The sequence below is a fragment of the Myotis brandtii genome, unplaced genomic scaffold, assembly GCF_000412655.1.
Source record: "Myotis brandtii unplaced genomic scaffold, ASM41265v1 scaffold212, whole genome shotgun sequence".
NCBI classification, from domain to species: domain Eukaryota; kingdom Metazoa; phylum Chordata; class Mammalia; order Chiroptera; family Vespertilionidae; genus Myotis; species Myotis brandtii.
Genome location: NW_005357931.1, coordinates 1,144,130 through 1,159,804, shown reverse-complemented (window position 1 = coordinate 1,159,804; position 15,675 = coordinate 1,144,130). Strand labels below are relative to the sequence as shown.

General features: G+C 36.3%; 1 protein-coding gene across 4 annotated transcripts in view; it reads left to right on the top strand.

The window, feature by feature from the left end:
- Positions 1-15,675, top strand: part of LOC102260611 (chromosome unknown open reading frame, human C18orf25) — a 76,804-nt gene that overhangs the window by 51,890 nt on the left and 9,239 nt on the right. For 3 of the 4 annotated variants that reach the window (XM_005865745.2, XM_005865747.2, XM_005865746.2), the window contains exons 3-4: positions 6,500-6,682; positions 14,880-15,006. In XM_005865745.2, coding sequence (XP_005865807.1) covers positions 6,500-6,682; positions 14,880-15,006 — 310 coding nt within the window. The remainder of the gene's footprint in view (positions 1-6,499; positions 6,683-14,879; positions 15,007-15,675) is intronic. The other variant, XM_005865744.2, reaches the window with a different exon arrangement.

Sequence of the window (15,675 nt, the reverse complement as noted above, 5' to 3'; positions counted from 1 at the left end):
ATGTAGTTAAAATCATGCCTAATTTTTATGTTTTTTTTTTCATGTATGTAGGTGCGAATATTTTAGTTTTGTTCTCTATAAATCTGAATCCTCAAAACAGCAGGTCATGGATCTGTCCCTGAAATAGAAAGATATTGAAAGATGGTGACCTCTTGCAGTGCCATTTTCGTGTGTGTGTGTGTGTGTGTGTGTGTGTGTGTGTGTGTGTTTTAAGAATGCCATTTTATTCCATATGTGTGTGTGTATATATATATATATATAAATTTCAAAAAGGAAGGGAAAGGCAGAGAGAGAGAGAGGAAAACATCAATGATGAGAGAGAGTCATTAATCGGCTGCCTCCTGCACACCCCCTACTGGGGATTGAGCCTGCAACCTGGGCATGTGCCCTTGACCATAATTGAACCTGGGACCCTTCAGTCCACAGGCTGATGCTCTATCCACTGAGCCAAACTGACTAGGGCTTTCTTGTGTTTTTATAGGTTCTCTTGATTATCAAGACAAATTACCTTAGTTATCTTTTTTTCTAAATGTATTTTTATTGATTTCAGAGAGGAAGGGAGAGGGAGAGAGAGATTAAAACATCAATGATGAGAGAGAATCATTGATCTGCCTCCTGCACGCCCCCTACTGGGAATGGAGTCCACATTCCGGGCATATGTCCTTGACTAGAATCGAACTCAGGACCCTTCAGTCCACAGACTGATGCTCTATTCACTAAGCCAAACCGGCTAGAGCCTGAGTTATCTTTTGAATAACCTCTTGATTTGGTTTTCCCATGTATGTTGTTAGTGGTGAAGGGTTAAATTTAAATTGTTTTTCTTTCTTGTGATTAACTCCCCCCCCCCCCCCAAAAAATTTTTTTTTTTTTTTTATTTTAATGAGCACCCAAATCACCTGGAGTCCTTGATAAAATGGTGATTCAATAGATCTGGGGTGGGGCCCGAGATTCTGCATTTGTGACAAGTTCCCAAGGTAACATCAATGATGAAAGAGAATCATTGATTGGCTGCCTCCTGCACGTCCCCCACTGGGGATCAAGCCCGAAACCTAGGCATATGCCCTTGACCAGAATCGAACCCGGGACCCTTTAGTCCGCAGGCTAATGCTCCATCCACTGAGCCAAACCAGCCAGGGCTGATTAACTTTTTAACTACCATGATTATCTGAAATATTTGCTTTTACCTTTTCTTTGATTCTTCCAAAATTAACTCTTCATCAGTATAATAGGTAACTTTTCTTGAGTGGACAGAATGACCTGTCATTTACCAGGATGATATAAAGACAGACATAATCCTTAAAATTTTATATTCTGCCTTGGAAATTTTATATCTAATTTTTTAGTAATTGAGATGAGTATAATGGGAAATGCACAAAACAGACACTGATTGTTTTATTTGAAAAAAATGACTTCATTCCCAAACAAAATTTCAGTGCACATTGCTGTATGTAATTTCCATTTAGCCCTGTGTTCTTGACAGTTTTCTTTTTACTAAAATCACTTTATGATGTTACTCTGAAGAAAATATACACAGTGCAATTTTTTTTTGTATTTAAAGCTATATTTTCTAGAGAGGTGCTTTTCTATACAGATTTTTGTCTCTTCTGGTTGATAAATTATTCATCTTTTCTAAGAGATACTCTAAAAATAATAGCTTTCTATTGTTTCAGATTCTGTTTATATTTTATTTTTTGATTGATAGTGAAAATACAGCATAAATATTCTCATATTTTTTCTCATCTGCAAATAAAAATTTTCATCTTGGTGAATATTTTGGTGTGTAATGAAAAAGTTGTTTTTTCTTGGATAAGTTTTCCTAAAATGCAGATTCCCTTCTGCAGCTCTTGAGGTTCTGCTGAGAACTCCTCTTTCAGATATAACCTTTTTTTTAAGTGCATTTAAACAAAATATATATTTTTATTGATTTCAGAGAGGAAGGGAGAAGGAGAAAGAGATAGAAACATCAATGATCAGAGAGAATCATTGATCAGCTGCCTCCTGCACTCCCCGCCCCATACTGGGGACTGAGCCCGAAACTCAGGCATGTGCCCTTGACCGGAATCGAACCCGGGACCCTTCAGTCTACAGGCTTACGCTCTATCCACTGAGCAAAACCAGCTACGGCCAGGTGTAACTTTTTAAAATCTCAATATCTGGATTGAGGCTGAGTGTGATTTCTACCCCCTTCCCCTTCTCTTGATGTAGAGAATGGTACTGGGCCCAGGCTCTTTAGTGACTGGGTGCAGAGCCTATATGGGGTCCTTTAGCAGCAACAAAATAGATTTTTCCTCTCCCAGTGAGGGGTTTTGGGAGGTTGGCTGTAGGGAGGAGAGAAAGAATTTTCTCTGGGCTTTATTGTATGTTACTGTAGCCATGGAAATGGGAGTTGAAGGGGGAAGCCATGTATTGGTTCATTAGCCCACCTTTCCTTGGGCCTAAGACTTGGAATCAAGAGAGGAGGAAGAGTGACATTTTCAAGTACCTCAGGGATACTAGAGCAATTCCTGGATCCTAGAACTAATTAGACTTCATACTGGAATACTGATAACACTCGTGTTAGTGCAAGGGTTGTGTAGGCAAGGATGATGCTAAATATGAAATAATCCAAAATAAGTTGTATTTGGCTTTGAAACACTTTTATATGAATACATCCAAGCTGACATTTCACTTGAAACAAATAAAAATAGGAAAGTCACATTTGTGATGATCTCATTAATTCCAGCAAAGCATTTTCTTAACAAGTTGGGTTAATCTATAATATAAGGCACCAGCCCATGCAGTGATGTTTTTCTCAAAGCTTTCTTGCATGAATGCCTTGGATAGCAGAGTTTACACGCAAAGATAAGCAAATAGATAATGAAGTAGAGCAAGTGCTAATTATAATGGAAAGGTGGGGCAACAGACCAATATTTGAACTCCTATGATATTCTGTGTTATATCTTCTTTAACCCTCACCATAAGCCTTGAAGAAACTGAGTCATACAGCTAGGAAGTAGTAGGCAGGACTTCAACCTGTGTGTTCGCTGCCAAAAATCTGGGTGTACTTCTATGCTGCTCCCATTCTCATCTTGTATATTCCTTGTTCCCTTGACAAGGAGAACTGTAATCTCTTCTGATTCCACCTCACTAGGATTCAAATTTCTTATCTGTAAAATGAGTGGTAAATTATGTAATTACCTTGTATAGTTTTAAATTTGTGCTTTTGATTGTTAAATTTGAAAATGGGTTTGTCAGGGATAAATGTAATAAAGGATATTAGGTTTTATTTTGCTTTGTTTTTGTGATTCAAATTGTTTCCATGACATTAAGAAGAGAACATATTTGAAAGAAAACTAACTCATAAAATTAAATATTTGATGATAATAGTACAGGAGGTTTAAGGTCATAAAAGGGTAAATCTCACTGTTAGGAATGTGATGACACAGATACATCTGCATTTTGGTATTTGAAAAGTTAGAACCTATTTATAGGCTAGGAGGTCAGCAAGAGGGTGCAAACCTATTTCTAGCATAAAATGGATGAGTTGATGTTCTTAAATAAAACAAGTAGCCAGTGGATTCTTCAGCCTTTAATTTTTCTTGGCTTGTAATTGTTAATGAGCAGCAGAATTTCAAACTATCAGTAAGAAAAATAGGACTTGGATTAAGCACAGACCAAATAATTCTTAACTGTGTTAAATTTACTCTTATAGAGAGATGATTTTAATGATTGTAGAAAAACTAGTGAGTTCATTATTGTAAATTTTTGTTTTCAGATTGTGACAGAGCAGATAGGAGAATGTGGAGTCTGAATAACATGGAATGCGCTTAACATTAATGATAACTTTAAATCGGAAATGTTTCCATGTTGAAGTGACTAGATGTTTCTGAAAGTTAAAATCTTGGTAGCAGTGCTGTTTTAATAGCATAGAGCAATAATCAAGTGAGAGGAAGGACAATATCTCCATGTTTATTCCATCCTGTAATGAATTGGCAAGCATCATATTGAAAGTATAGATCACTGCTTGTGATATTAGTGGCTGAGTTTTCCTAGCTTCTCAGTGCTTTGATTTGTTTCTTTAAGAGTTACTTCTTTTAAAAGGCAAATGATTTCATTATAGGACCTAACCTGTTTCTTAATTCTGTGCAGCAAGTCATTTTTTTTAAAAGAATGTTACAAATTGTCACCATTAATTAACTAATATTCATTTAGTGCTTTAAAGTCCAAACCCTGCTGCTAAGTGCTTCAAACAACTCTTAGTTAATCTTGATTTGCTATTGATAAGTGTAAGATGACCTTGGAACACAAGATTCTTAATTGTGGTTTTCTGTTGAAAGACAAAGTCACAAAGGCAACTATTCCTTTACTTTATTAAAGTTGGTATAGTATTGACTTGTCATCATTTGAATATCCTAGAAATGAGAAAAATGACAGTGATAATCATTTGTTTTAACTGTTAAGTGCAATTAAAATATGAAAATATTACTGTCTTTGTTTGTGATGAATACTAAATTTAAGCTAAGCTATAAGGTGTGCTGTTTGGAAATATGGAAGATGCAAGAATGAAGCCAGATAACAAGTTTATGCTTGTATTTCCTACTGATGAAGACTTTCAGAGAAGTTATTTCCTTGGGTAGGTGATATCACACTGCATGTACATATATACTTAATACTTTTTTTTGCATGATTATACATGTAGGAGTGGTACAATTTTGACTTGACTGTTGACCTGTTGCCTCAATTTGGTGATTGTGGTGGGGGATGTGGAGCAAGTGGCTCTGATTGGTATTAGTGATATAAATTTTAACATAACTATTTTTTTTGTCAACACAAAACACTTAAAGCCCTTTTAAAAATAGAACATTTGGTCAAATAGTCATTATTGTACTTGACCTTCATATCTTCTGCACTCAAGAATTTGGACATTACATAGTATCTTTATTCCATAATCATTTTGAACTCTGATGAGAACTCCATAAATTATACCATTTTCTTTTATTTATTAGAAAAGAGAAACCTCAAACATGAGCCAACTTTTTTGCTATTTGAACTAAAATCCATTGCCAATTGATACTGAGGCCACACTTGAATTTTATGAGCTCGATTTACCCTTTTGGGAGAATTAGAAATTATTTTTAAGTAGTGAACAAACTGTTACAGTCGTCAGAATTTCATATTGTGACATGTCTGTTCCTTTTACAGTGACACTTAACTCATTTGCATTTATGTTTGGTCATGTGTTGTTTTTTAATGTTGCTATGTAAACCAATGGTTTAGGAACTTAGTTTTAAGGGATAAATATCTGAAGTGTGTTCTATGTTTTGTTCAGTGACAATTTACACAATGTATTTTTGTATTAAAACAGTAGTCTTTCATTGTGTTTTAGTTAAATGATTCATTAGCATATGTATTTCTTATAATAAAGAGTCTCATAAAATAGGTGTATTTAATATTAATTTGTTGGATGATATTAAAAAATCTTTATGGAAATAGATTATTTGCCTGCGCTTCATAGATAGTTGTTGGGAGAAAGAGCATTCTGTTATTTCTGCTTTCTTCTAAATTGGAGGTAGTAGTAAGGGATGTGTTTCATACTTGATTGAAAACTTTTTGCTGTTGTATTAGAAAAAGGGTAACTTTAGCATTTTAAAGCATGCATCTATTATACAAGCATGAATATTGAGTTATTTTAGCATGAATTGCTGAAGTGTAATTACTTTGTAACTGAGCTGCTTTTTTTTTTAGCTAGTTAGGGTGATTTGGAGGTAGAAGGGATCTCTTATTTTTCCGGTAAGAACTTTATCTTCCTCTAAAATGACCCGTAAGATTGCATATCATTTCCTTGGGGTGTGAGTTGCTTGTCTTTCTCAGGGAAAAGAAAATATAAATATCCCTCACAAGACATCCAAAGCAAAATCCTGAAGATGGATTTTGTGTTGTCTTTTTGTAGAATGTTGTAAAATGTATAACATCCCTGATATTTTAAAGGGCTTCCCTGGAAATAAGTCAGTCAGGTAGAGCTCTTAGTATTAATCTTATTTCTTTAGAGAGTAGAAAAATACATATTTGATTTTCTTTGACTCTACTGGGGAGTTTTAGTATTAGCTACTAAGAGAACTAGACTCATTCTCTTAAAAATGTAAGTTGAGTTTTAATAGTTTGCATCTGTTTTTTCCTTTAAAAATCAGTTTCACTTTCTCTGTGGAGTCTTCCCTTTTTTCTTAATCTTTTGCTCTTTAAGAGTATGATGTCGGTTCAGTGTAACATTGTTCAGTATAGTCTTGTCTTCTGTTCTTCATAACTCACCTTTCCCTCCTTCCCTAATGTGTCCCTTATCTTTGTAAGCTTGGGTTATCTTTTTCACTTTTACACCATGTACAAAATATTAGATGTAAATATTAGCTTTTCTGATTAGCTAGAGTAATAAGATAAAGGCAACTGGCATTTAGAGGGCTCTTAGTTTCAGAAGTATTTTCACCCCACAAGTTAGATACAAGTATACATTTTCTTTCCTCCCTAGATGGACCTCCAGTTATAGCTTATTATGATATGTCTGACACCAGCTCTGACCCAGAAGTGGTAAATGTGGACACTTTATTGGCGGCTGCAGTAGTTCAAGAGCACAGTAATTCTGTAGGAGGCCAGGACACAGGAGCTACCTGGAGGACCAGCGGGCTTCTAGAGGAGCTGGATGCGGAGGCAGGTTGGTCTCCCTCCCCTTCCCCTTCTCTAATGTAATGTGCATGTGTCCTGGCAGTTGTTTCTCATAGTGGGCCCTGCTGAGGTGCGCAGGCTAACCAGAGGCATCCAGGGTGTCATTTATAACTGACTGTAAAGGAGTTTGGGGTAACATGTCATTCATCTTTCTTAATCAGGAGGAAGCAAAAATGACAATATATAAGACATCAATTGTAGGCATAAACAGATTTTAGTATGCATATTTCTTGAGTTAAAAATGCCTGACATGTAAAAACCACCCAGATAACCTAATACTTTCCCATCCCATCCCCACTTCTCAATGGTTTTCCTCACTTAGCTGCACAGCAGCCTTGCAGCTTGGGGGAGGGGCCTGTTCATACTTGCCCTGAGGGGCTATTCCTATATAGTGCTGCAGTGTTCTTCCACCTCTTGGTGTGAAGTGCCCCTGTTATTTCCTCTACTGTAGTTTTCATATTTGTCTTTTCTAATTCTTTTCTTACAGTTTCTGTCTCTATTATCTCAGAAAAATTTCTTTCCTTGTCTTGCATTATTCATCTTGGTTCTGGGATGATTCTTAAGAGTGATATTTATTCGCTAAAAAACCCATTGCTATTACCTTTGAAACCTTGCACAGATGCCTCCAAGTTTCCTTCAATATGGTTCTCAAAACTCTTTCAGTATTCTCATGTAAGCCTTTTTTTCCCCTCTAAAAGTACTAGCACTTAAATTTAAGAAAGGAGGGGGAAGCTGTTGACAGACTTTATGTAGTGTATTTTCTTTCATGTTATAGAAAGATTATAATTTTCTATTTAAATTATGAATTGCTTTGGCTTTTATGAGCGAATCTAGTAACTTAATCACTACCTAAAATGTTTATGGGAAACGAGTTTTGTATTACACAAATAATGGGTTTTAGTTTAGAACTTTTTATATTTAAATTGTCAGGAAATAAAGACAGAACTCCACAGATCATTGTCCTTAATTCTTCCTTTCATACTTTTTGATGGAAGCAAATAAAAATCTCTTGTTGTTGAGCTTCTTATTAATTTATTTTGACTAATTTTGGAACAGAGCAGGACCTGGACTTAATTTTAACTATGTTTTGACTGCTAACTGCCTATTTGACCTTAGACAAGCTGTTCTTTTCTGGATGTCAAATACTTGCTTTGCGTAACAAGGGTCTTTTAAGGATTTATTAATATGTATAAGTACTTTAAAAAGAATTAAGTAGTAATACTTTGTATCAAAGGAGAGTAGTTTGACATTTTCTGCAATATGTGTTTCTAAGTTTTATAATTTGTTCTGTGTACTGGGTAGTTTATCTTCATTTTTCATCCATTGACAATTAAATGGTTCATTCTACTTCAGTTTTACTAGTATTTCTTTGTTTTCTTAGTTTGCCATTAAGTAGACCACTTTATTGTAAATGCTTGAGAAAAACATGAACAATTACCTCTTTTTTTTTTTGCTTTTCATTTAGAGAATTTTAATATTAGTTTGACCTAAATTGTTAATATTTGACTTTTGACCTACAACAAACCCAGCAGTTTCATATGATTCAGCCTAATAGTACAAGGTTTGGTGTCTTGTATCATTAGAGTTACCAGCTTTGGGGATAGCATCACATTTTCAGATTCAAGTAATTGTTAGCTTGACTGTTCAAAACATCATTAGCCTTTGTGTACTTAATTCTATATTTGATTATCTTTTTGAATTTCAGTCACTCAAAGTTAGAAAGACAGTACCATTCAGGTACCTACCACTGGTCTTAAGAAATAAAACATGGCAAAAATATGTGAGGAGGGAAATACCCATGGCTTCAACTTTATTCACCTTATTTTTCCCTTCCCACTCCAAAACTGTCATGATTTGGTATTTGGTGTTTGCTATTACTCTGTATTATTTTATGTTTTCATTGCATTTGTTACGTATCTGTAAACAAGCATATTTTAATACTAATTGATATTATATTGAAGATAGTCACTTGCAACTTGCTTTTTTAGTTGAACATTTTGTGAGCTTTGTTTTTGGTAATAAATATGATTCTAGTTAATTCATTTTTACTGTTACTTAGTATTCCACTGTATGATTATATCACAATTGACGTACCCATTTTCTTATTGGACATTTAAGGTACTATTCCAAATGATACTGCCACTAACATTTCTTGTGTGTGTCTCTTGGTACATCTGTGTGATGATTTCTCTAGGATAAAAACATATGCTTATATCAGGCCATAAATTATGTGTAGATTTTTGTACATCATAGGACATGGTCATCACTGTTCAACAGATCCTCATGACATTTTCTTGTGAAGCCATTCATTGACTCATTCAAAGTGAGTCGTCCCCCCCCCCCTTCTAAATATAGTAATGCAGGTATGTGAGTAATAAATAAAACTTAATACACTCGAGGTTTAATAATTGTTATTGAAGAAACTCATTTTGTGAATTTGAATGTACTTAAAATGTGTAAATGTTAAAATAATTTATCCTCAGTGGCCAGTTTATAGTTTAGAGACTTGAGCTATTATCAATTGAATGGTCATTCTTCTGGTTTGAATTTAAGATAAATGTTCTAAAGGTTAATTTTCTCTCCCAACAAAATAAAAACCCAGCCACTGAACAGACTAGTCAGGGGTTAATTAATAGCATCTCAGACCAGGTCAGCAGCCTGACTCCATTAGGATCACATAAGTAATCATTGGAGATAGAGTAGTTTTTCTCTTTTTCCAAGCATTTAGGTCATGTTCTTGTATGCAAAATAGTTTTTACTATTTATTTTTAACTTTAACCAAGGCAAAAGAGTTGAAATTAGGAAGGCCCCCTGGTCAATAAAAGACTTAAACTTTTCATTTCAACTGTTGCCATGTGTTTACTTTTTCTTACTTGATGCTAGAATTGAACAGTATAGGAGGTGGCAACAAAACATCCTGGTTTTGAACCAGCAGCCACTTAAAAACTGTGGGACCTCAGGTAACTTATGTAAAACCTCAGTTTCCCAATTTATAAACTAGTATCCATCCCTAAAGGTTAGTACCATTAATGTGAAGTAACATATATAATGTACTTAGAACAGGATGCAGCACACAGTAGGCCCACAGGAGTGCTAACCAGCATGATGTTAATGTATTTATGCTGAAATAGACCGAATAAGGAGGTGATTAATGAGCCCAATTAATGGATTGCTAATTTATGCCCTGCCCTGGCATAAAGTTGCTCTTGTTACAGTATTTCCTAAACTTTGTCTGAGTATAGATATTACCTGGGGTGCTTATAAAAGTTCAGACTCCTAGGGTTTCTCCCCAAAGGTTTTGTAAAGTAGATCTGAAATGTAGTCTGTGAATCTGTTTTTTTTAAAAATATATTTTATTGATTTTTTACAGAGAGGAAGGGAGAGGGATAGAGAGTTAGAAACATCGATGAGAGAGAAACATCGATCAGATCAGCCACCTCCTGCACACTCCCCACTGGGGATGTGCCCACAACCAAGGTACATGCCCTTGACCGGAATCGAATCTGGGACCCTTGAGTCCGCAGGCCGACGCTCTATCCACTGAGCCAAACCGGCCAGGGCTGTGAATCTGTTTTTAATAATCACCCCCAGTTAACTCTTGCATTGGATATGTTTAGGAAACAGTACCAACATATCTGATATTTTTGTTTATTGCTAGTAATAGCTCACTGTAAACGTGTAGATGAGGCTAAGAGAAGCATAAGTCTGAAGTTCTTTTGGTGTGGAAGACTTATAATTATGGTAAACTGAATTTATTTAGAGTTTTCCCCCTGGGAAATTAAAAATTCTAAACAAATGATCCTATCCCCTCCCTTAGCCCCCATTCCCAGCCTTCTTGTTAAGAAGGTAAGCATTGAGCATTTTCTCATTCTTAAAATAGGGATAGTAATCTTGATTTGTCCATTATGCAAGCTTTGTTGTAGTGCAGAGAAACAAATCTTGGGTTTCCTGTCCTTAGTGTAGGGCTTTTTATAATCAGACCAGAACGGCCATGTTTCTATTATTAGCACTTTAAAGTCAATATATCAGTCTCGTGAAGGAGGTCAAGTTTGGTCAGGTTCCTCATGTTTACAAGCTTCATATGGACTCTTAAGATTTTAGTTTCTAACCTCCTTTCCCTTTTTAAAGTTGCTTTTAACATTCATGAGCAAACTGAACACAAGCTAATAATTTGTTTGTTTTAAAGCTAAGTGAGTAGCACCTTAAGATATTAACCTATTTTATAGCTAACATGCTGCTGCCATCCAGTATGTAATAATTTTCTTTAAGTGCTACAAAGAGGTCCAGGACTAGTTCTTAAAACTAGTGATTTAAAAAGTAGCTACAGCCCTGGCCCGGGTGACTCAGTTGATTGCAGCAGCATCCCGTACACCAATAGGTGGTGGGTTCCATTCCTGGTCAGGGCATATACCCAGGTTGTAAGTTCAATCCCTGGTCAAGGTGCATGCCAGAGACAACCGATCAATGTTTCTCTCTCACATAAATGTGTTTCTCCTTTTCCCTTCCTCTCTCTGACATCAATTAAAAAATAAAAGAGCTACATTATTTCTTTTGAAGGCAAAAGAAATATTTCCCATGATAATTTAGTTACTACTTTTTCTATTGCTTCTTTCTAACTTATGTGTTGAAAAGGTCTGTAGTGGGAGGACAAAAAATTTTCAGTTTAATATTATGGTAATTGTGGTATTGACACTTTTTCTACAGGGCTTATTCTTGTCCTAGAATGGGAATAGATTACAACCACTGACAGTATTTGAAGAACCTCATATCATCTTTGCTCACTTTTGTGTATTCTTTAGGCAGTGTTCTGCCATTGGATTCCTGTGAGGGCATGGGGTGGGGAGGCAGTGGGGAATGGACCAAAGGCCAGAGAATGTCAGGCTCTGCACAGGAGCTCTCAAAGGAATGTGACATGCTAAAGAGGGTTACATTGAGAGAAGAAGACTAATTGCCCTGGGTCTGAAATAGACAGAATGGGGGATTCATTCTTGGCTATTGGAGAATGCCTTGGTGTCTCTTGAAGAGCATGGCATTCCACAGACTTGATGTGGATCCCAGCTGACTTGTTATTTGAGTAGCATACTTTATCTAATGGCTCTGACAGGAAATGTGGCAAAACTCTCACACCATTAGTCTAGAGTTAACATTCACCAGGAAATTTGTATTTAGCTCACTCTAATTTAACCTCATGTGCCGTATTTTGTCTTGCACTGATTTTTATTTCATTTTTTAAATTTATTTCAGAGAGGAAGGGAGAGGGAGAGGGAGAGGGAGAGAGAGAGAGAGAGAGAGAGAGAGAGAGAGAGAGAGAGAGAGAGAAACATCAATGAGAGAATCATTGATCAGCTGCCTCCTGTATGCCCCCTACTGGGGATCGAGCCCGAAACCCAGGCATATGTCCTGACCAGGAATCGAATCATGACCTCCTGGTTCTTAGGTCAATGCTCAACCGCTGAGCCAAACCGGCTGATCCCAGCAAACTTTTATACCCTAACCTAAAGGGTAATATAGTGTTTCTTTTTTTTTTTAAAATATAGCCAAACCGGCTGATCCCAGCAAACTTTTATACCCTAACCTAAAGGGTAATATAGTGTTTCTTATGTTACTTCTTACCTGTGCTTACTCCTTCCTGAGAGTTCAGTTTCCTTGATTATCCTCTAGTCTGGGAAATGTTCCTTTTCTTTGTGTTTCCAGGGACTCTCTACCTCCTTTTCAGAGCAGTTTTCAAGCCACCTTGCAATGGACTACTTTTGATTATCCCCAGATATATTGTAAGCTTGTTGAGGGTAGAGAGTACACCTGTCTTGTTCCCCATAGTATTCTTAGCACTTAACACAGTGCATAGCATATTATAAACAAGTACTTATTGAAGAACAAATCGATGAAGTAAACTGTTATACTTGCACAAAAGCAAAGCTGCTCCAAATAATTGAAAAAAGAGAGACTTGTCAATTTGTATTCCTTTCTAGAATTGCAGTAGAAATAGTATACATGACAATAGTGATAACTATAACACTGAAGTAGAAATTGGATAAAAGACTTGGCCACAAGCAAAGTATTAGAGTCAGAACAAGAATCTAGGTTTACCAAACCTAGACTTAACAAAAAACTCCATTTAAGCAGCTACCCTAACTTTAACAAAACTGGGTTTTGTCTGGTGGATGCCATCTCTTGTATGTTTGTAAGGTTCAAAGGTGAGTGCTCACTGCCACTGATAGAATCCTATCTACACTGTAATATCTCAATCACCAGTTGTATCTAGAAGCCAGTTTAAGCTTTTTAGTCTTCTGTTTTCTCATTTATGCATTATTTTCATAGAAAAAATACTGTTAAAGAATTGTAAAAAAGACCCACAATTATATTCAAACTTGATTACTTTTCACATCTTTTACCCAGCACCTATATATCTTTATAGCGTTATGTGAGATACTTACATGTTCATACATTTCCCCAGGTTTTTACATAGCACTGTAGTGTTTATCTTTGGACATCATAACATTTTGTTTAAAGTTTTTTTTCATTAGGCTGAATTGTCATGGGTGGGATTACAGGATCAAAGGGTATAAAAATGGTAAAGTGTTTGTTTTGGGACCACCTATAACTTTAAAAAGAAAAAATCGTTTGCAGGAGTATGAAAGTATAAGATTGCTCAATGACCTTGAAAAATTGAAATAAGTGAGATTAGGGGAAAGGAGAGTTGTATTTATGTAAACCTTACTGGTTTAGTTTATATAAGGTGTCACAAAGGATTTTTTTTAAATATGGAGAAATTATTTGGTATTAGATGACAATATTCTATATAATAAAAGCCTAATATGTAAGTGTATGACCGTTAGACCGTTCAACCAGTTGCTGTGACGCACACTGACCACCAAGGGGCAGACCCTCCAACCAGTAGGTTAGCTTGCTGCTGGGGTCTGGCTGATCGGGACTGGGCAAGATGGGCCAGAAACGCCCTGGAGTCCTCCTGTGGTCTCTCCCTGGTCCCTATTGTGCACCTGGCCTGTGCCCTCTCGCAATCTGGGACCCCTTGGGGGATGTCGGAGAGCCAGTTTTGGCCCTATCCCTGCAGGCCAGGCCGAGGGACCCCACTTGTGCACGAATCCGTGCACCAGACCTCTGGTATTTAAAGAAAAATCCCTTTAAAGAATAAATGCAAATTTGTACCTGTTGTAACCGCTTATTCATACTACTAGACATTCTAAAATTCATCCTTTTATGTCAGAACATTCAAGACATGGGAAATAAGCTGAATTTTAACTCTTGCTAGAATTGTTTATAGAGCTATGTACTTTGATGCTATGTCATTAGCTTTTCTCATGCTGTATGTGATGTTGGAGAATGTGTTTTTTTTTTGTTTGTTTGTTTTGTTTCTTTGGAGAATGTTTTTTATTGCACTATGTAATAGAAGCTTTATTAAGACCCTTGTGAAATAATCCTCATGTGCTCCAGTGCCACAAACAGTTGTTTTTCCCAGAGTTGTGTGGTTTGTGTCTGTCTAATGAGAACTGTCAACACCATACAGGTTATGTTTTAGTTGCTCAAAGCAAAAATTACAATCTTCACTTTTATATGTGGTTTGGGGTTAGATTTTTTTAAATCTGCATTTCTTTAGAGAAAATTGTTAAATTTGTTTAAAATTTAGTGAAGAGTATTCCATTTATGCCTTTGAACTTTTCTGGTAGAATTTTGTTCTGTTGAAATGATAAGTAGCAGAGAGCTCCATTGCCCTCTAGGTAGTGGCAGAATTCTTGTGTGAGTTAAATGCAAAAAGCATTATGGAACTAAACATAGAGTATTATTATAATTTATATTTACCTATATTTAGATATACTATACATACTTACCAAAATACTCTAAGTTTTTCCTCCTAAGGAATATAAGTAGAGAGTGAGACTTGGAATTCTTACTTTTATGTACTTCCATGTTGTTTGAACACTCTTATAACTATGAGCGTGTGGTGTGGTCGGTTTAATTTTTTTGTGTTTTTTTTTGTGTTTTTTTTTTTTACTAGAACACTGCTCCTGTTTATTTGACATGGGTAACCGTTTTGTTGTGGCAAGATCTCATAAGACCATTCTCTTTCTGTGATTGATCCTGGATGAGAAGTCTGTCAATGAGTTCTTTCTGCTGTTGTAAGAAATCAAAATGTAGTGCTTATCTCCCTCCCCCCTCTTCTCTCTCAGGTCATTTGGATCCAGGGTTCCTAGCAAGTGACAAGACATCTGCTGGCAGTGCACCACTCAATGAAGAAATTAATATTGCCTCTTCAGATAGTGAAGTGGAGATTGTGGGAGTTCAGGAACATGCAAGGTAGGATATTTTTTGGAGTATTCTGATACTTTACATTGTGAATTTTAACTAGAAATCAAGGGAGAAGAAAATGGTAGGCGTCACAGTATGGCTGGCATGAATGGTGGGAGCTACCTCAGCTTCCTTTGGCTTAAGAAACACTTTTTGATTAGACATGATATGAGCTTCAGAGTGTGTTGCATATTGTCTCATATCGAGAACAGCATGACCATATGTGTATGTGAACTAGAACTGATGTTTTTCTTGATTAGAGTACATGACAGATTTTTCTCTTAGGACATACTTTCCCCTCCTCTTATTCATATTTTCTTGCCTTTCACTTTATCTTGAAATATATTGGAGCAAACAATTGGGAAATATGCATCTGGTGACGTATCTCTTTTGCTTATTTCTTAGAGTACTTCTTATCTTTCATTAAAACTTGCAAGTTACTTTGGTCTGTATCTAACAGAGGATATTTCTAGTGTTATTTATGTGACTCAGAGAGTTCTGCTTCTTAGGGTAAAAAAAAAAGCTACAGCCCTAACCGGTTTGGCTCAGTGGATAGAGCGTTAGCCTGTGGACTCAAGGGTCCCAGGTTCGATTCCGGTCAAGGGCTGTACCTTGGGTTGCAGGCACATCCCCAGTAGGGAGTGTGCAGGAGGCAGCTGATCAATGTTTCTCTCTCAT